Here is a 22,355-nt window from a genome sequence, read left to right as displayed (position 1 = left end):
AGTGAAAAATTTCTGTCCCTTCTTTCCTCAAAGCTGCTCTGACAACTTTCCTAAATCCGTCCTAAGCAAGGACTCTTTGCTAGATTTTTTTAGGCAAAGTTAGGAGCTCTCTGAGATCATTCTCACAGTGTTTGTGAATACAGCCCCTGGTATTTTGTCTGAACTCAGAGTCTCTTGCACCGGTATGGAGATTGTTGTTGTGGTTCACGGTCGACGTCTTAACTTCTAAGCCACTGGTACAACAACATATTTGAAAATTGTGTACTGAAACACAGAAGGAACCACAAGATAACACTCTGCAGATTGTTTCTACAATCAGCCTTTCTGGCTTTCATTGTCCATTTCCACCTCCTCACATTTCCATTCAAACATCACAGGCACTCAACAAGGAGTTACAAAGGACAACGCAATCTATTTGTATCTCTCTTGTTTTCAAGTCAAACCCACATACATGCTCTAAAGAAACAACCCTGAATTAGTTCCTCAATGCAGTTCTTGGAAGCATGTGGTTTAACAACTTTCTTTTACGGTCACTACCTTGGCATCTTATGCTTGCATTCATATATACGTTTCACTTTTTTTTCTTCTTATACTCGTGTGTGTAGGATGTGGGCCTCACTAGAGGAGTCCTATAGACAAGAATGTATATGCAGATTTGGAATTTTAATAACCCTAAGGCAGTGTGGTTGCCTGTTAGAATATATAACATGCCAGTCAGCGATCATTGGATGCAATAACACTGATGTGCAGGATTTAAATGGCAAACACCACACGTTTCTGTGTAGTTGCAGACAATTAGTGGCAAGCAACACGATTACATTTGCTGGAGAAGGTTTTTTTCTGTCTTTCTTCCTTTCTTTCTTCCTCTCGCTAATCAGAGTATCTATGTTGCCGTGTCTCAATTAGGTGTGTTGACTGTCATGTGTTTCAAGACTGATACAACTCCTCCGGGTATACATATAAGTATACCTATGCACACATCATCGTTTACATTTAGCGCAGCGCACACACACCTTCGAGACCTCTTCATCATGTTGTCCTCATTGTGTCCTTGTTCTTCACTGCACTGCATATATTTGCAGGTTGTGCCCATTGAATTTCATGTTCCACTTTTTCAAGGGAAAATTCTACATAATTTTCATGTTTTTATTCATGTTATATGACCTACATCTCATCTAAAGTAGTATTTATTGATGCAATGAGGCTGACTGATTATGAAGGTCATGGATTTTTTAAAAGGCCCACAGAGTTTTCTCTATCTGTGGGATCAATGTGAGTATCCGTGGCATAGTTGCTCTCTTGTATCCATTCTTTATTGGAGAGTGTGTAAAGAGAGCATCGTGTCACACTCACCTGTACGATCGATGTAGTTTGTTCACACATTCACCCAATGCAGTTGATTCTGAATGAACACATATTGCTCTATGTAGGAAATGTCTCATAGGAGAGGTGTGAGGCAAATTATTTCTGCACCCTGAGAAATATGACGTTATGTAGACTAGTTCTACAGTGGGATAACTTCTATTGAAAAAAGGTATAATAAGCCAGAGTTAGCCAAATGGGCTAATTTTCATTGCGTCTTTTCTGGCGAGATGTTAAAAGGGTTCATAAAAACCCCATTTGCTGCACACAGTAACATGTATGGGCAAATTTCCAAGTGACACCATGCACACACAGAAATAATTAATTAAACCCGAATGTTTAATAAGGAGATCTGGTTTCAGGTATCTTATATTTGGCTTAAGATTTAAGATTGATGATTGTCGACATGTACAGAGCGTTGTTTTATGTTCCCCTATAGCTGATAAATAAATCCTGTGCTGGGTTACTGGTGGGCAGCTTCGACATGATCATATTATAAGTGACTTGTGTGTCAGATGTGTCTCATATATATTTTGATGACAGACAGCAGGAATTTCATACATGCTGTTAATGTTTGATCATGAGGGGGCTCCAGGCTGTATGCTGTGTGGGAAACTGTAAGAATCAGCTAATTTATCTTGACTTTCAATAACTAATTGATTGGGGTTATTCAGATTAGCATTATACCGCTGCTAGCTGACATTTCTGTATTCATGACTTTCTAATTCGTGCATACATATTATTAGGGCACTAATGATTCATTTTAGTGCAGAAATGCTTAAACCTTAATATTTGCCAGGGTTCACATATTTCCCTAAAGACTACACATCATATAAATGATGAGTGTTTGGGAACTGAAGATACTAATTGTTGAAACTTATTAAGTGAAATTCTTCCTTATTCTTGCTTGACATACAACTTTTGAATAAAAGTGGAAATTGATTTGGAAATAGTTGCATTCTGTTTTTGGGATGTTTTACACATCGTCCCGACTTTATGGTATTGGGGTTGTATATGCCTTTGACAAAGTGTACCCCACTCTCCCCTAAATGTCAGTCACATTCTGAAATTTACAACATTACTGTATTTTTCTGTTTGGATAAACACAGCATGTTACTGGCTAAGATAACCATTTATATGTGTTTGTAATGTGCAAGAAGTCATGTAATTATGCATGGCTTTTCTTTGATTTGATCACCTGCAGTATATATTGACCAGTGGCTGTTTGACTTGCTAAATATCAGCAGTGGACATTGACTAATGAGTCACCCACTGTCTTGTGTGTTTGCTTACAGGAAGGAGTTGAGGTGAGGGTTGCCAGGATCTTCAACACGTTCGGCTCCCGAATGCACATGAATGATGGACGTGTTGTCAGCAACTTCATCCTGCAGGCTCTACAGGGAGAACCTCTCACTGTACGCATTTTAAACCTTTTTTCAGTGCGCTGTGCCGTGATGTACACACTGAATCAGCCTCAGTGAGATGCCGATTGATTACCATTATGGTATAAATATTAAATCATGTAAGATCTTAAGAACAAAACCCTGCTATTCTTGAACATGATTTTAAATGAAAAGACAGAGGCTTCAGTGTTTCTAATCTGGATGCAGGTCTGTTTTATATTGAGAGTTATATGAAATGTTCCTTCAGTATTTTAAATATGGTTTAAAAGAAGTGCATTATGATGCACAAAACTGACTATAGAAAGACTCAAAGAAATGAAATTGAAATAAATATGTAGTAGTGCTGTACATGATGTACAGTTTTGGGTAAAAGCCTCAAATTACAATGAGTGTATGCATCACGCAGAAATGATAATCAATTTTCTGTTGTTCCAGGTGTATGGCACTGGTTCCCAAACAAGAGCCTTTCAGTATGTGAGGTAAGATCGCTAAATTAGTCCATGAAAGACATCAGTTTTCTCTTCAATCTGTATCCATATACCAGACATGGGTAATCTTGAACTCCTCTCAACTAACCCACCAGTAAGGAAACAATATAATGAGAATATTAAACCACATTAAAAGTGCCACACCGTTATGCAGCATATGTAGTGTTAGTTTTTACTTATCTGTGATTCATTGAATTAAAAAACTGAGTAATTTTGTATTCTGTGTTTTGAAGTAAATATCAAAGGTATTTGTGGACAGTGATGCTTTCATGCACTGCTGAATTTGGGATAAGGAGGAAGGGTACTGCTTTAAACTGGACTTTGATGTTTATTAGTAAATACCAACATGCGTGTGTCTTTCTGCATGAAAGAGCAGAAATATGTATATATGGCAGGTTTAAAGAAGTATTTACTGGTTTGTTTGCAGGTGATGATGAGATTAATTTGATCAGTTTGAAGAAGGAGTATCAGAGAGACAGATTATTTGAAGCTGTCATATCTCTCAAAAACATTCACCTGCTGCTTGATGACCTTAGTATTATGTAAACAGTGAAAAGCCAAGGTCTTTGGGTAAGCTGTCCTTTAAGTAAAATGCAGAAGACCTGAAATGACTTTGGTAAACTCACGTTATCTCCTTCATTACTGAAGCTATTCAAGGCAGGAGATGCTAAAGCCCCCCGCAGTCATATCTGCTCCTCTTCTGTCAAATCTTAATGACCAAGTTTAGACGCTCTAGATGCAGTAAACAGTTTTCACTCAAACATGGGCTTATTCATTTTTTATGTAATTAAGAGTTTGTTTTCTTCTCACTGATCAAAAGAAAAAGAATGTGAAAACAAATCTCTATAAAGAGGAAATGTATAACGGTTTTGCTGGAACTTATCATTATGAAGCAGAGACCCACTGTAACTTGGAGGAACCTGGAGGTACCCTGTAATCACAAATTGGCTTAAAAAAGGTGTTTTTATGTAGCTAGTTTGAAGCTAAAAATGTCTATATAGAAATAGAAATATATTTCTATCTAAATATAGAAAACTACTGAAGTCATAGCAGGAGTCCAACCCACACAAATGCTTTAGAAAGAAGAAGAAGGATGAAAATGAAATAAATATATGAACATAAAGATAAAATATTAACCTATGTCAGTTAATCAACTAGCTGTTGTTGTCAAATATCTATATATATATATTTCATCAGAGTTGACAAAAGCTGCAATCATATATCAAAATATATGCAACATAATAATACAATCCCATCATTAAGGTCAGTGGAAAAGGTGATTAGAGCTTCAACAGTTAGACAACAAGCCAATCAGAAGATCAAAAGAAAATTAATTGATAACTATTTTGATAATTCATTATTTCAGTCATTTTTTCAAGCAAAACTAGTATATGTTGTCATTTATGAATGTAAATGAAGAGACTTTGGATTTTGGACTGTTGGACAAAAGAAATATTTTGACAACATCACTTTGACTCACTCTTTGACACACAGATTAAACAATTAATCTTGAAAATAATCATCAGATTAATCAACAGTGAAATTAATCCTAGCAGCCCTAAACATGATTGGATTTATCTTAACATCAGCATTTTAACCAGCAGAATGTATAATGAACTGAGTGAACTTGGAAACTTTGAACTTGAATTTTGAAATGAAGATGAATGGAGCTGGAACAGTGAATTAATGTCATGGGTAAGATGAAACCTTGATTGAGTGTCCAGACAAAACCAAACCTGCAGAAGATAATTTACTGTGTGTCAGAAAGGAAGGCAGGGACACAAAGGACAGAAGTGTAGAGCTGTCAATAAAATAAAGCAGAGAAAATAACATTCTTCTTTTGAATTGTTTGTTAATGAAAAAATCTTATTTACATGAGGTAACTGCTCAGTTTTAGCTTCAGCAACAAATGAAATGAAAATAGTCAAATCACAGTCTCTTGCATGGCAAAAAATACACCTAAGTTTAGATTAACTGAGGAGTGTGTTTTTGAAATGGCACTTGCTGACAATGGTGTCTATTTATAGTCAGTTCATCTAAGTGCTTTTAAGGGAAGTAAACATTGTAGAGTAATAGTACAGATGCTGTCTTCTGTTACAAAACGTAAGGTTGCATGGATACATAGTGGTGCTCAAGGTCCAACTTTAATGATATTACATAGCACAGGGTTGATTGAATGAAATCAAATTTAAACCACCAATGCTATGCTATGATTTAGGAAAATAAATCAGATATATGGTAATAAAGGAGATCTCACTCTGCAAATGAACCCTTCATACAGCACAATATAGAAAGGTTTTCTTATAGAAGCAGTGCAAAGACAAGATGTAGAGAGTGACATATTGGCATGCAAAACATTGAAGTACATGAGAAAGCAGCATGGTTGCAGATTAAGTGTTTCAGTCAGTCTATGGGGGTGTGAGGAAAAAGAGATGCAGTCAAGGAGTGCAAAGAAGCTGCTCTGCAGTCTCGTGATACGGTAGCTTTGCAAATAGCAACAGGGTTAAGAGACGACACGGTATCAAAACTTCATATTATGCCAATAGTGACCAAAATAAGCACAGTTATCAGTATCATTGTGTTATTATTAAAATGTACTGATACACACACTAAAATAATTTACACAAGTTTTATTTTGAAATTGCTTGAAACTGTTATTGCATTGCATTCATGATAAATCACTCTCAGAACAGTTAGCTTCCAAGATAAAGAACTGAAATAAGTCAAAGAGCCTTATGCCTTTTTCACAAAATGAAGACGACTTTGCTCGAGCCTCTCTGTCTCTTTGCCACCCTGTGTTTGAGCTTATGGCTGCGTGTGATCTGTTTGTCTTTTTGTGTGTTCCCTTTAATGGAACAACATAGAATAACGTGCCAGGAGGCCGATGATTCAATGAGCAGTGGCTTAAAAACAAATAAGAAATATAAGTCATTTGTTTAGTAAATGTTTCCCAAGTGTGCTTACAGGCAAGTGACACATTTTGAAACATGACACTCTGTTGTGTCTTCCTTTTGTCACCCTTGTGTAGAATTCTCACAAAAGATGAAATAGGGACTAAATGTTTTGAGCATAGATGTATATGTATATAGATATGTCATTTGCCACAGCTGTCAGGTGTTGGAAAAACTTGAAAATGCTTGAATTTGATGTTGGAAACGGAGAGGGAAACCTGGGGTTAGTCTTTGTCTGGAGTTACTACTGTTCTTCAGTAATCTGCTGGCTCTGCACAGGTATCTCCTCTCACCGCTGTCACTGGTGATCATTGGATAGGTACCAATGGCCAAAATTCTATCCAAATTTAGTACAAGCTCTGCAAAAAATTGCAGAAAGAAATGCAACTGTGCCATTCCCTCCTCTGCTGCTACATGAATATTTTAGCAGATTGATAGAAACAGTTGGTAATGGTAATTTTCAAGTCAGGTGCCGGTAAACAACAGTGAGTTTCTGATTCTGTTAAATAGATAACATATTAGAACAGTTTAATGTTAAATAATAACCAGTTAAGGGTGTTTTTGCAACTGTGCAACTGCTCTGCAGTTTTCTTGATCGCTGCTGAGAGAGGCAGAGGGATAAGTAACAGTACGGCAGAAAGAGCAGTATTGTCTTGGGGCAGTTGTTTTTTTCATGCTGGCCTGAAGGCCCTGGTTACTGATATTGTTATTTCATAGAAGTTTGCCGGGCTAGAATGAATACTTTTTATGTTTACTGTGTTTGGCCAATGACAAGTGAAGTATGCAGGGGAGAAGGGGGTTGGTTCAGGCTGTCTAGAATTAGGACAGTAGACCTGTTTCGAGTTTGTTTACACGCATCCACATTTTCTCTGAATCTTGTCCAGTTACTCTGATGAAAAGTACACCACAGGTTGGTTATTTTCACTATAAATATATTGACCCTTCTGTGTACCCATCTTTAACAGTATGTCCAGATTAGGGGCAAGGTGAAAATGCCGAGCAGCACAGACCAACCTACCTGTAGCATCTGACCATGTAGCATTAAAGGTACCCTTTGAACAGTGCTATAGAGAAATGTTTTTCTAAGTGTTACACCATTCATTTTCTACCAGTGGTTTCACAATATTGTGCTGATAGACAGATAAACATAACATTGTGCCAAGGCCATGAATGATGATAAGCAAAGATGTAAATAATGCACAGTTTAAGTACTGAAAAACTGGCTCTGCAAATGTTTTAAAGGGATAGTTCCCCCCTGTAATGAAAATTCAATCATTATCTGCTCACCTTCATGCCAATTGAAGGTCGGGTTTAGTTTTTTAGTCCCCAAAACACTGCTGGAGTGTCCCAGGAAAACAGCATTGCAGACTCCTCCAAACAATGGAAGTGATGATTTTGTGTTATATTCAAAATCCTGACTGCTACATAGCAACGTTTTTATCCCTCTTCTGTGTTCTGATTACATTAAACTGTTTTAACTCAAATTTTATGCAAATGTTGGTGTGTTTTTTTACGCAGTCAGTTTTACTAAAATTAGATTTAAAAAATAACAATATATCACATTGCTTACAGTATCACAATATATCACATATTGAATTGTAAGCCCTGTATCATGATACATATATCGCCAGTTTCTTGCCAATACACAGTCCTAGAAAGAAGTAGGAAAAAAGTTTTCAAATGCACTACTCTGTTGGTATCAGTATCATTTTAAGGGCACAGGTATTGGATACCCAGGTACTGCCTTTATGGTTCCACATTCATAGTTTTAAGCTTTTGTTAAATTGTTCAAAAAATAAATTTATGATCATTTAGGAGGATGTAGTGTGTGGTGCTGTTGAACCATAATGCATCATACAGAGAGGTGTTTATGTTATTTGGCCTAACTCATCGATGAAAATGGGTTGGACAAAATTCATCTCTCAGAGTATCATGTATATATGCATGAATGCAAATTTGACATTTAAGAGGAAGTTGAGCCAGCTGATGTGGATATGGTGCAGTGTTAGAGATAATATATTTTATAGTAAACCTGCATCCACACTGACCTGTGGTAGGTGTTGTAGCCCGTCATATCATTATCTCTGTTCGCACATGCCGGCTAATGTCAAGGTCTAACGCATATTGACTGAACTATATTAATGAATTGTGTGTGGGTATCTCTGAGCAACAGGTCATTCAAAAGCTAGGAAAACAAGGCAGGATAGAGGATTTAATTAGTCTTTATTTTGTTTTCTCCTCTAGGTTATAATTACACCGTATCATCAGTAATTCATGATTATTGTTCCAGACGTGAACAGGGCACAAAATAAACACCACCCTGGTGAAATATGCAAGTCACAATATTAATGGTTTGCTGGTAAAATTTGAACATTCAAAACAAAAGGTTCATTCTGCCCCATGTCCAGTCCGAATAAAATATTTTGTTAAATGATGTTTTTATTTTTAGCCACACTAGCAACAAGGCTCTAAGCCATGGCTCTGTCGGTTGGTCAGTCAGTTTGTACAATCATTTATGGCCCCAAAGGATGAATCTGACTGACTTTGGAGATCCTCTTATTTTTCCTCTCGTGCCAACATGAGATTTATGCTTTTGGTTTTCAGCAATGACTTTGAACGAGGTCTGTGTGGTGTGACAATGTGCACACTGAAGTGAGTGGCATGTCAGGGCTTTAGCAGACTTGGATTACGCCAGATGGGCAGTATGAAGCAATTTTATGTTTTTGAAAAAACTACTACACATCAGCATGTTAGCAGCATAGTTGTATGTATGACACACTAATAAGTCCTTCAAACTTCTGTACAGACTTTGTTTTATAACTACCATGATGACGATGTGATAAACAGATAATATTGAAACAATGTCCTCATAAAATTATCCTAAACAAATGTCTGCCTGGAAAGTTCATGTTCTTGAGTGCATTTTAATGTCTGTGCCTCTGTGTGTGTCTGTTCTGCAGCGATCTGGTGAACGGCTTGGTGTTGTTGATGAACAGTAACATTAGCAGTCCAGTCAATCTGGTGAGTTACCCTGCCGTGTTTTACAAATTGAAACAGAAAAAACTACTTCCACAAAGGCAGACGGTTTTTAAAGTAGCGCCTGTCTCCTGGTGACACTGATGTGATGGAAGTTTATAAAATGTGTTTTCAGGGGAACCCAGAGGAACACACCATATTGGAGTTCGCTCGTCTCATCAAAAGTCTTGTCGGTAAGACGCCCGATCGATCAAGACAGCTGACATTCTGCAAACTCTTGACTCTTGTCCTCCTCTCACTTTACTTTTCCTATTGTTTGTTTTGTCGTACCTGTTCTCTCTGAAGATGGGGTTGTGCAGTGTAGGATTTAAAGCCACTGGAAACCCAAATCCACAGAAGCCTTCTAACTATGTAATTTAGGGTCTTTTGTGCTTATTACTAAGCATGTAAAAAGTTTTAGAGATGAGTTTTAATCCAAAATTCAGTTCAATTCTGGTGGCTTTGAGGATAGCAGAGATGGCAGCTTCAGCTTTCTGACAGCAAATTAAAGCTGTGAAAATATTCTAAGTGTAGTGTACGCTTCAACTTAAATTGACTTATTTTTAGGGGGACCTTTTTGCTTTTTTGGGTAGCTGAAATACATTTTGCTGCTGCCACCACTCTTGTTTATTCAGTCAAGATCATCTACTGTCAGTCAAACATGATACACCACACCTGCACAGTCTTGAGAAATAGTCTTAACAGCAAAATTTGCTGTTTTTTTGAACAAGTTTTTATAATAGCTGAAAATGTTTATTGGCACTCAGATTTTTTGGGATGATTAATGAGACACTTAACTGTGATATCACACGTGCATTTTTTTTGTAGCAATGGACGTATTTTTTATCTGTCGCTTCTTGTATTGTGTACAACACAAAGTAATCATATTTACATTCTCCCATTCACTGTAATAGAGAATAATAATAATAATAATGACTGCAAGAACAAGTTTGGTTTTGGAAATTGCTTATAAAGGAGAAGTTTTTGTTTTTGTTAGTTTGCTCTGAGTTGTTTTTGCTATAAATAATCTTCACTGATATCAGAAACGTGGGAGAATAATCAAGCAGCCTGAGAGGACCAGTCACAGTTGTGGTGGTCTGACGTGGTATCTCAGCCATATTGGGAAGTCGCATGTTTAAGGAGGTGCACATCAGCTTCAGTAGTTCCTCTAGCAGAATTAGAACTTCTACATATGAAGCCACCGCAACATCCCGACACAGAAGCATCAGTTTGCATCTCTCTCTTACAAAACTGTTTGCCTTTCATCATCAGCAGCAGTATTTAAAGGAGGAGGAAGGAGATGAATAACAGTATCCTTCTTTCTGTACACTTGTGCCTTGTCTGTGAACACACACGCACACGCACACGCACACACAGTGAGCCGAAGTCAGATCCAGTTCCTTCCAGAGGCCCAGGACGACCCACAGAGGAGGAGACCTGACATCCGTAAAGCCAAGATGATGCTCGGCTGGGAGCCAGTGGTATGTGTAACACATGACAGATTCTTGTGTCGAATGGTCACATACTATCTTATAGATCTACAACGATTAATGGATGAATCAGTTATTACAATAATCAGCAACTAATCTGATAATCAGAATCAACTTCTCTGATTTCAGCTTCTTAAAAGTGAATATTTTCTGGTTTCTTTACTCTTTTCTGATTGTAAACTGAATATCAAGACATTTGAGGGTGTCGTTGTGAAACAGTGATTCACTTTTTTCAATGTTTTATAGACCACACCACTAATTGATTAGTGGAGAAAACGATCAACAGATTGATAGAAGTGAAGATAATTCTTACAGAAATGACTTGAAAAATAGGTCCAAACCAAAATAATCATTAGTTGCAACTCTACCGTCTTGCAAACCTGAACCTCTTTCACACACGCACTACAACTCTGCAGTTCTCCACACACTATTTGGAGGAGTTGTATGTGTGAACACAAATGTTTGTATTTTTTAGCCCAGACTTAACCCAGTCAGCTTGCTAGTTCTTCCTCTGGGAGAGCCTCATGTGTGAATAAAGCAGCTCAGTGTCTGGAGTGAGCGAGTGGGCATGTTGATTACATTGCGTGGTATGCAGCTGCTCAACTTGTATATCCACTCTTTCATTGATCATTTTATTTTCATACAGACCGTCTGCCGATCAATATCAGCCTTCATGAGTCTAAGATACCGGCTTTGTAGAATCAAAGAGAGGCTGAATGTAACACATCAGCATCTAGTGTTAGGATGTTGACCATGTTGATCGACAAGTGCTCGCCTGCTTTTTTCTTATTATATATAGAGCTTCTACCCTCATGAATTCATGATGTAAAGCTTTTTATGTGTTCATAGATAAATAAGAGCATTTCTTCTGCAACAGTTCACTTCTAAGGATCTCCTTGTGTGATGATGTGTGAGGAGGGATTTCTCGCCTCTATGTGTCTGTGTTTATAGATCTGGTGTGTGTGTGAGTGTCTGTCCACTTCTCTCTCTCTCTGTTTAGACACAACAGAAACAAATGTGAAAATACAGAATTTAAACAACACATTCACAAACACCCTGGTTCACCCTTTTACAAAGACGTCATTTCAGCTCTGTTACTACCTCTACTGGGGAAACCCCCACCCCCATTGCCCATCTGTAAATTTTTGAACAGGCTGTGTAAATAGGGACTAGTGTCTCATCAACACAATGTACATTTAAAGCCTCTCAGTCTCTGACTGCAAATAAATGAAAGAGTTCTTGCAAGCAAATACTTATATTAACAATTTTGATATTAAAATCATTATTGCAACATTCTGCTGATACCAGACCGGGAGCTTGTCCTCAACTAATCTAATCTAGCATACTTGCTTTTTTTTTTTTTTTTTTTATTTGGTGCACATTCATGACTGTATACTGTGACCTCTTAAAACAGGTTTTTGGCCAGAATTCATAAGCCAATTATGGCAAAATTTCACACTAATGTCTAATAGGATATTAGCAGTGCTGGAGAGTAACTTGTTACATGTAATTACATCACAAAATAAATGTAATCGTAATCCATTACAGTTACTAAGAAAGAAATATGTAATTAAATTTGGTTACTAATCAAAACATTGGTGATCACAAAGACACTTGTAGAAAAGATGATGAATAATCTTCTTTCTTGGTTTTGAGTCCAACATGTGTCAGTGTATATGAATTATTTAATATATTTATTTGAAGGTGAGTCCAGCTCGTTAAGACAGACTGACCCAGTGCATCAGTAAAATTACAGGAGAAACTTTGGGATACACGAGGTCTTTAGATAGCGTACAGTGATTCATTATAAAGAATATTGTTGGCTGACTAAATGAGTAATATTATATTGCACATTGCTCAGCTGTGTTTAGAGTGTATAGCTGCAATACGTAGTGTCATTTCCATTTTGTATGTTAATGTTTTTACTCAGTGACAGCATCTTTATGCTGCATGTGTTGGTGTCTCATGTTGACAGGTGCCCCTGGAGGAGGGTTTGAACAAAACCATCCAGTACTTCAGCAGGGAACTCGAGCACCAGGCCAACAACCAGTACATCCCCAAACCTAAAGCCGCCCGCATGAAGAAAGGAAGACCCCGACACAACTGAGGTCATGTTTCCCACCACAGACAATCCTAAAACACAGAAGGATGTTAAGACTCCTTAAGAGGACCCTTGAAGAGCACCTCTCTCTAAAATACAGTGTTGAGTAAAGCACTCTGGGATATGGTGTCCTCTTTTGAGAAGCAGAGACAACTCTCTCCTAAAGTCTCTTAAAAAAGATAGTGTTGCCTTGCGTTGGAGCTGCTGCACTGTGGGGTAAGAGCTTCCACACTGGAGCTTGCGTGTTGGATGGACAAGCCTGAATCAAAAACAGAAATTTGAGGCAAGAAATCTGAAACCCAGCCTGCCTTTTTTTTGTGAATTTGTGCTTTTTGCTATTTAATATGCAGACGTGAGAGTCTTGCAAACAGCTTGTACTGTGCATCAGTGCTTTGTGTTTATTTTATCAGTTTCATGGTGTTTTGTCTTCCGGTGAGCTACCTGATTTGTTTTTCCACTGGATGTTTTGTCCTCTTATCAGTAGGGTGCCAGCACCCTGTTGGCTTTTAATGCGGCACACTGCAGGACTGGACAAATCTTCAGAGAGACTGTTACAGCATCACAACATGTTTATCAGGACATCATTGTGTTCTATTTTGTGAAATGTCATGTCAGGATGTGCATTATCGATTTCAGATGAAGATCTTATTTTAATAAAATATTTCGAATATTTTGTGTATGATATAATTAGGGAGGAAGATATCGTGTGTGTGTGTGTGTGTGTGTGTGTGTGTGTGTGTGTGTGTGTGTGTGTGTGTGTGTGTGTGTGTGTGACAGTGGGGACACACTGGGTGCAGAAGCACCATGAAGTGCTGCCAGCTTCCATTCGGTGCCCTTGGCTCAATCCCAGTGTCCCCCTTCACAGTCTTCGAGGCACGTTCTTGGTAAGTCTCTGAGAATTTATGTCTGTGCTGCTGTCAGATAGTCAGATCCATGAGGGTTTAACGCTTCTACGTTTCCCCTGCTAGCACAGGATTACCAGGGGAGCCCTAAAATGCGTAAAAAAAAAAAAAAATCAATAGATGACAGCGCCATTTAACATCTGATTAATTTAACTATTCTGTATGCAAGTTTTTTCTTAACCATCTCAAACCCAACAAATAAACTCCCTAATCTTGAACACTGGACCTTTAAGTGGAAATGAAAAAGCAGTGGATGTAGTATGATGCCACATCTTTATTTACAAGTCTAGTGATAATAAAAGAGCCAAGACACTGGATTTGAACAATGTTTTTATTACAAATCAGCTGCCTCAGAAAACCGTACTTGTTGAGCAGAGGCAATGTTCAATGAGAGTAGAAACAATTTTTGTAACTAATATGTGTTGAAGGAGAGAAAACTTTGAGAGTGGATTATACTGGTTGGTGCAGCCAATCAGAACTAAGAAGTCTGAGCAGTTGTGGAGTACTTGGATGTTGACAGCTGCATGGCAGGTGTAAAACCAACAGACTATCACAGGCTGGAGTTAATAGTAGTCATAGTTGACATTAGCGCCATGTCTGTAAGCACTGGGATCACGTGGGCCAATTGGGGAGTTTTCATCATAGTGGTGCTGACGCCCCTGGTCATTACCACGAGCGTGGTCCATCCAGTACGACAGGTCGGTCTCCAGCCTCTGATGAAGACAAGAAAAATAATAAACACCACAGACGTGACTCGTTAGAAAACTCGGCTTCAATAAATTTCAAGGTAATAGACACAGGCAGCTGATAAGGTGTCCACTGTGAACGTCAGCAGTGTGTGTATGAAAGGCAGACGTTGAAAAGGCCAATGCTTTCACAGCTTTGGCCTTTTTAGGAAGAAGCAGCAAATGGCACACAAATCCTGCTGCACTGGCTGAAACGAAAAGGCTGTCGGCTGTCGCAAATAGTGGCAGTAGAGGGTCATTTTGTGCTCTCTGATACGTTTCCTCCATTGCTCACAGTCCCTGGTGAATTCTATATGATGGTCACTGACCTGGAAGAAAACCGGCTGTGTGAGTGGGCTTGTATTTGTGTGTGAGAGAAGGAATTCATGTGTTCAGCTCCACCGCTGTATTTATTCCTTCAGTTGGACACCAATTGTGAGGATAACTGTGCCTTTTGAAAATTTTAGACGACAGTTTACACCACCCTTGTCGCTCAACATTTTTGTTCTATACACATCTTAAATACATAAAGGCCCAGATTACTCAAGTTTTAATTGTCTGTTTTTCATGTTTGTTTGTCTTATTAATGTTTTTAGCATGGTTGATCTTTTTGGTGAGGGTTTAAAGTCCAGGAAAACCCAGTTTTCCCTCAATAAAATGAAATATTCATGACTAAAGAAGCAACAGTAAAAAGTTTTAAAATAACATCATCCTCATGTATTATTTATGAAGCATTTAACATTAAAAAATTCTGCGTCTTAAGACTTTGCAGTTGTAGTTTGACAGTGGCCTGGAAACTCTGGCGAACCAACCCACAAGTGTCAACAAATATAAATTTAAATATTGCCAATTCCTGATTGGTGCACAAAAGAATATGACATGTTTTCTAACTTGGCCCTGCCCACTGCAAACCAATACAACGAGGACAAAGAAAATAAGGCAGAAATCTCAGACAGAAACAAGAAATTTGTTTCAAATTTAGCGAAAAATCTTTGGACTACATTGCTCAAGAGTAGGAAGAAGGATTTTCAGGGCCTTTATGAATTGCAAAACTTTACACAACATTGCACTTGCATCACTGGAGGGTCACTCAGAGGGTGACTCATGTTTTAATCGGCTTACTATTCACAGTTAGTGCTTCTCAGCTTATGAAAAATTAAATAATGTCTTTTCTGAGAAAATGACTCAGACTTGTGACGTTATCAGGGTTATCTCATCAAGAACTTCAAGACTGCAAAGCAGAAACGTTACAAACTGGGGCAATTATCCAACAAAAAACAGGCTGTATAACTGCAAGCATATGGTTTGAGCAGCAGTAGAGAAAAGGGGTGTGAATCTCTTGGCACCTCACAATTCAATTATAAAACAACCATATATAACATCTCGATTCATGAAAAGTTCTTTCTTTCTTTTTTTCCTCACTTTTCTCACACTCACATGACTATTTGCCACTTTTCAGTGTACTTGTTTGATTGTTCTCAGGTTGGCAGGAACTACACCTGGCTGTTTTACCTCCAATATAGTTTCTCACGTGTGATGTGTTTGCAAAGTATTTCAGTTTGGTTAAACAGAACGTGCACAGACCTACAGTGTGGATGTTGTCCTGGGGCCTCATTTATAAAATGGGCTTACAGTTAATTTTAATCTCAAGTGTGACAGAAAACCACATGTAAGTATTTATAAAACCTCACGCTGACAAGGAAATGATCTTATCTCTAAGCAAAGTCTGAGCTCAAGTGTTTTCCCTGTGAATTATGTAGAAGGTATTACAGTTTGTAATGCATATGCACCCAAGCCTGCAGTGAACTTTACATTAGCTTTATGAACAGTGTGATAGGAATTATCTATTAAAGGTGTGAGGAATTAATTAACACACTCTCTCAGTATCTTTTATGAATCAAATTTAATGTCATACTGTCGGAAATTATTTATTCAAATGAGGCCCCCAGTCCTTTTGCCTTCAGCATCATAGAAGCCAAAATACCTCCGTTCTCTAGATTTTAAACCAGAGCGGTGCAGGTCAGATTATATCCATCTGCTCACACTCAGCCACCTTCACCATAACTGAAGGAGTAGCCTAGCTTAAAACATAAACATGGCATGCATGTTTTCATGTGTTATGGTTCTGCTGTAAGAAACATACAGCACCAACTCACAAAATTATTACAGATAATCTCGAGAACTGCTTTTAAAATTCTGATTATTGACTGTGTTTAGAAGTAGATCATGTCTCGATGCAGAACAGAGTAGGGATACAAATTCTCTACATTTTCTTAACCGATCAGTCAGTCAGATCAATAATTCATAATTAGTAAGATTCAGGACGTACGTCCATTAATGGTACACAAAACATACATTATCAGTTAATAAATCATTAATAGGTTAAATTCTTAATGACAACTGTAACAGAGATAGAATCACAGTGCAAGAATCAGTTTTTTCTTTCATACTCCAGAGCTGCAATGATTAATCGATTAGTTGATAGAAAGAAACCACTTGCAACTATTTTGATAATCAGTTAATCATTTCAGTCTTTTTTCAAGCAAGCATGTCAAACTTTGCTGGTTCCAGCTCCTTAAATGTGAGGATTTGCTGTTTTTCTTTGCGATTTATGAGTCTTTGGGTTTTTGGACAAAAGTAGCCATTTGAGGACATTTTTTTCACAGTTATTTGCATTTTATAGACTAATCAATGAATCTTTAATCTTGAAGATAATTAGCAGTTAAATCAATAATTACAGTAATCGTTAGTCGCAGCCCCTCTTGAATAAAGACAGGGAAGACACAGACACAACCCACCTGCTCATCAAATCCCATGTACATAAACTGCATAATCCACTGCTGTACGTCTGGCCTGCTGCGATCCCAAATGTTCCTCTTAGTTCTGCTCAGTTTTGCCAGGAACTCTTGAGCCTTGGAGGGGGGGACGGCAATAGCAGACTTTGAGAGGGCTGTTCCAGCTCCCGCCACTGGATGGAGGCACAATAGGGGCAACAGAATGAAAAGGCACTGTCAAAACACCTTCAACAGGAGCTGGTCTTTGTATCAGCAGTATGATGATCAACTGTCAAGTAAAATGTTACCATCTCTTTTTCTTAAGATCTTGTGCAGGCTGCTGGCACCGGACGCATCTGTTAGGAGAGTCAGCAGAGAGCTAATGAGCTGCAGTTTGAAACATCATTCTTCATGACAGGTAGGCTGATAAATAATAAATCAGCTGTCACTCATTTCTGAACAGTCACAATGTTTGTGTTCGCCCTGTGAAGCCTGACGCAAGAAAATACGGCCAGAAAGTTTTTTGAAACTGCATTGTTAATTGGACCTCTTGAAAAAGAAACAAAAAACAACTGTATATTGTTTACATGTGATATATCGTTTGTCATATTTGATATATTGGGCTTTTCTGAAAATCCATTGATCACTATATTATCTATTTTAGAAACAAGAACAAGTATTGCTGATTACTTTTGGGAAAAATAGCACATTTTTATTTGTTTTTTTGTTTTTTTTTCTCAAACAGGAAACTTTTTGTTTCACCTTGAGATCAGCAAAAACAACTTGACCAATATAATCTGAATTGATCATTATAATATACACATTATATGTTTGGAACATTAAAGTGACTATAATGAGAGCAGATTTCATATATAAAAAAACATATATAAATATATTAATTTTAACTCTAAATTTATCTTCAGATAACATTTCAATCTTTAATCACTTGATTTAACAGTGTATTTATAATCATGTTAGGCATAATGTGGATGTGGATCATGAAATTCAACTGGATAATTACGGAGGGATTCACAGATAAATTATCTTATATGACTCTTGTATCTGGAAATGTGTGTGTTTGATATGCACATTTTCAAAATCATTTTACTATAAAATAAAGAACAAAAAGTAAGGCAATCATAATGTGTTTAAATGCAGTAAATATTCATATTGAAATATTAGAACAATATTACTGTTACTTGCCCTGTAACTTTTTTTTTTCTTAATTAGCAAACATTTCCCTGCCAAAAATGTTCAAGTTGCCTTGTGAAGTCAGCCATGTTGGATTTTGCCCTCACCGGTTGGCAGCTGCCTGCAGTGCACTGATCATCCACCAGAGGGCAAAGACATTTCTCAGATTTCATACAGCAGGTTTTTGAGGGAAGTATTGATCATACTGATGTTACAGAGGTCTCAGAAACTCATGTATCCAATGTGATGCAAATGGAGTTAGAGGGTTAGCTTGTATGCTTCTATGCTCGTAGAAGATGTTAAAGGCTGCTCTTACAGAGATGGTTCATCAAACCTGTAGCTCCATTTTCTAAGTGAAAGCTTCATCGAAATGGCATTTTGTCTGACTTTTCCAGTGGTGCTGCAGCACCAGTTTTATGGATGAGTTTGTTCTCATTTTTAATTATTGATGCAAATGTCAAAGCAGAGCACTGAGCATGGTTAAATGAGAAGTTGCCAACATGCCAGTTTTCTTGTAAATATACATATTCACTAATTTGGATTCCTTCCTGCTGCTCCTTTCTCCCACTGGAGCTATACAGTGTGTGGTTAATGTTCATATGCACTAAGGAGCTCTACCTCAGTCTGTTCAGTCAGATTAACTTTTATAATACTTGTAGTGGCAGTTTACTGTTTTCTCAGTCCTTCCCTACATCTGGTCCTCGTTTCCTACCATAGCACATTTAATCAATTTAACAATTTCATCTGTTTTTCTGAAGTTTATCTGAGGTAAACCTACCTCAGAAGACCATGTACCTCAGAATATGCAGATAAATCCAGTCCATATCTTATGGTGAACTCTGTGAAATACTGAGTTACTTTGTGGTTAGCAGTCTTAGGATACGGTTTGAGAAAATTGCTTGCATGTGTTTTTTTCTCCAGTTTGTGTTGTAAATGAGCTATGAACAACACATTCCTGCAGAACTTGTCTCGTAACTATAGCAGTCTGTCCATGATATGCACGGTATGAGTCATTATTTCCAGAGCTTCTGCATGGGGTGTTTTATAATCATTTCTCCCATCATTACATGGTGGTGAACCTCTTGACATCTGTGTTACAGCAGCTTATCAGTGCCTTTGAATGCACAGGAAACAGCGAAGGAGAACGTTGACTGAGGTTCTAAAAGGAGTGGCACTTGAAGGAAGAGACAGTTATCAAATTTTAGCACGCTAACATGTTAAACTAAGATGGTGAACATGATAAACATTATACCTATGAAACATTTTAGGATTGTCATTGTGAGCATTTAACTCAAAGCACCGCTGGACTGAAGTATGGCCTTACAGAGCCGCTAGCACCACTATAGACTTGGTTTTCCTTTAAGTAGTACTGGACTTATCTGTTCAGTGTGGACAAAATGAAAGAGACTTGATCATTTAAGGGCTGGCTCAAATACTTTGTATTTTGTTGTTGCTGTTGTTGTTGTTGTTGTTGAAGAGGGTGTAGGTGATTTTGCATCAGAAAAGAAGCAAAATACTGGTAATATAGAGAGAAATTGTGCCCCTCTATTGTGTTTGGTTATTCTGAAAACTCGTGTACACATTAGCGAGCAGAAAAGCATCATCGCGAGGAAGTATTTTTACTCTGCAAGCACAAATTCTGTCCTGTAGGCACAGAGCTGTGACAATCACAAGCTCAACCCTCCCTACATGCTCACAACTGGTCTGTCAAGCTGACTTTTGAGACTTGTGTAACAACCACCCCCGACCCCATTTACCTCAGAGGACACGGAGATGTAGGGCTCTTCACAACTCTGTAGTTGTACTGACTCTGCCAAGCCGTAGCCTACACAGATTAAAAACCAGTTGTCCTAAAGTAGAGCCCTGTGGCACACCACTGAAGCTGTATCACAGGACTAGATAAGAACAAAATCTATCTGTGAGTTATGTCCAGAAACAACAGAGTGCAATGCAGACATTTACTTTACTACAGAAGGAGAAGTTTGAAATAAAGTCAGTGTTGTTGAGAAGGTTTCATATTATTTTCCTTCAGAGGGATTGTAACTTCGGCTCTAAAGAGGATAAAAACCTGCCTAAAGACATAATTAAAAGTGAGATTTTTCACAGCAAAGGCCTTTTTCAGTGTTATTGCATGTCTTATCCTATTTTTATCCAATGTGCTTTACTTTCCAAAGCATGGCATATTTGTAGATTTGTGTGTTTGTTTACCTGTCTGGTAATTGCGATCCTGTAATCATAGTAAATATTGTGCTACTCATCTTTAATTTCTTCTGTTAAAAGGGGTTTATCATTCGGCATGTGTTGTGATAATAGAGTCCAGATGTCACATGAACCTACTTTTTAAAGGCATTATCACATAACAACAGTGTAACTTAGACAGTAATAGGTGTGGTGTTCGCTGTGGTGGACCGTCTCAAATAAATTTCTGTACCTCTTTAGATGTTGAATTTCTCCCAGTCTGAGATTAACAAGATAGAAAACGTCTACACTGAAGATTGGCAGAATACATTCAAATCTGTTATGCTTTCAAAGATGTTCAGCAGAAATGTAGATTATACTGATTTTAGTAAATGGGACACAATTATTGTTATGGCCTTTTAAATCTGCTCTTATCTATTAACAGCCTTTTTCCTTTTAGTTTTCTTTTTTGTTATCAAAGTTTCTTAAGGTCTGTGTGTGACAAAAAGAGAGAATGAGACAATGGCAAAAGAGAGAAAAATGCCAATAATTAAGAGAGCCTTTTTCCATTTTAAAACATTCTCTAAATAACTTCCCACACTGTCTCATGTGCAGTAATTCATCTTCCTAACAGCTAGCACTCTTACAAACCCAACAGCTACAGAAAAGTGAAAAGCACAAAGCCAGATGTTGAAGGACAGACTGGTATGGACAAAGGAATGTGACATTTTAAAAGCAAATCTTGAGTAAAGCAGAAGAAAAGCCAAAGAAAAAAAAGAAGATTGACCTCACCTCTGAGAGCCAACAGTGTCAGCAATAAAGCCAGCCCCATTAACCTCAAACAGAGCTGCTGGGATGCCATCTTGTACCTTCTCAGTCTTTAAAGTGCAGCTTAAAGGCAACAACTGTGCATAAACTGCTGCAGAAGCAGAGGGAAGAGTGGGCGGTAACCCCCGACTTTCCAAGTGGAAACTGGCCCATGGAGGTGGAATGTCGTTTACCTCCTCGCCTACAGAGGCAAGACTGGGAGTTTTTTTCCATTTTAAATGAATTTTCATGTGGTTCCCAGGTACTTTTCCATCCCCCATACATACAGCACATGAGCTAGGAATGAAAAGTCTGTAACTGAATCTGGTTTGTCATATAGGTTGTGTTTGTCTGTGTGTGTGTGTGTGTGTGTGTGTGTGTCTGGGAAAAGATATCCAAGATTTCTGAAGCAATTTGCTGCACTGCAAATGTGGTCATAGAAAAAAATACTGCTTTCATTAAGATGTTGGTGAGTTTGAATTGCTGTGCAGAGTTTACACTTGGTTAAGTGAAACCTCATTTTAGAGAAAAACAAAACAATAAAGGCAGGTAGTATAATGTTCACAGTGATTTTAATTTGATTTTTTTTTGTGTGTGTGTGCCGTTGCATCGTGCACAAATAATGTGTCTAGCCCAAACAGGCTTGGAAGACCCAATTATTTAGTATCAACATGACATGAATTACAATACTCATCTCACTAATACTAAACAAATAAACCATCTTGATGTTTTTTTAGAGACAAAAATAGCCATTTCATTTATTATAGGTATTGTTAACTCATCATAATATGAAAAATACAGGACATAAATGTGATTCATTCTCAACTCTAATTCACATAATTCACACAACTTGATGACCTCCTGGATGTTTTTAAATCTGCCAGGATTCAAGGGCCAGAGGAAGGATTCCTCTTCTCAGCTCTGCAAGTAACGACCTTTGCCACCTTGTTGTAAGATTCAGGTCCAGA

At 37.8% G+C, this 22,355-nt stretch overlaps 2 protein-coding genes across 2 annotated transcripts in view; one reads left to right on the top strand and one right to left on the bottom strand.

The window, feature by feature from the left end:
* uxs1 (UDP-glucuronate decarboxylase 1) overlaps window positions 1-13,480 on the top strand; it is a 36,705-nt gene extending 23,225 nt beyond the window's left edge. Inside the window, exons 10-15 of the mRNA XM_084724753.1 lie at window positions 2,658-2,777; window positions 3,201-3,244; window positions 9,165-9,225; window positions 9,356-9,413; window positions 10,597-10,700; window positions 12,685-13,480. Coding sequence (XP_084580879.1) covers window positions 2,658-2,777; window positions 3,201-3,244; window positions 9,165-9,225; window positions 9,356-9,413; window positions 10,597-10,700; window positions 12,685-12,816 — 519 coding nt within the window. The 3' untranslated portion in view covers window positions 12,817-13,480. The remainder of the gene's footprint in view (window positions 1-2,657; window positions 2,778-3,200; window positions 3,245-9,164; window positions 9,226-9,355; window positions 9,414-10,596; window positions 10,701-12,684) is intronic.
* Window positions 13,481-14,029: 549 nt separating this feature from the next.
* ecrg4a (ECRG4 augurin precursor a) lies at window positions 14,030-21,566 on the bottom strand. Its single transcript, XM_084724032.1, has 4 exons — window positions 21,373-21,566; window positions 17,520-17,567; window positions 17,236-17,405; window positions 14,030-14,425 (listed from the first exon to the last, which is right to left on the bottom strand). The coding sequence occupies exons 1-4, from the start codon at window positions 21,440-21,442 to the stop codon at window positions 14,276-14,278; spliced, it is 438 nt and encodes a 145-aa protein (XP_084580158.1). The 5' UTR covers window positions 21,443-21,566; the 3' UTR covers window positions 14,030-14,275.
* Between the last annotated feature and the right edge of the window lie 789 nt (window positions 21,567-22,355).

Source organism: Lutjanus erythropterus, chromosome 8 (assembly GCF_056507025.1).
Source record: "Lutjanus erythropterus isolate fLutEry1 chromosome 8, fLutEry1.hap2, whole genome shotgun sequence".
Taxonomy (NCBI): domain Eukaryota; kingdom Metazoa; phylum Chordata; class Actinopteri; order Lutjaniformes; family Lutjanidae; genus Lutjanus; species Lutjanus erythropterus.
The sequence above is the reverse complement of the archived record's forward strand: the minus strand, read 5'-3'. Positions and strand labels throughout refer to the sequence as shown.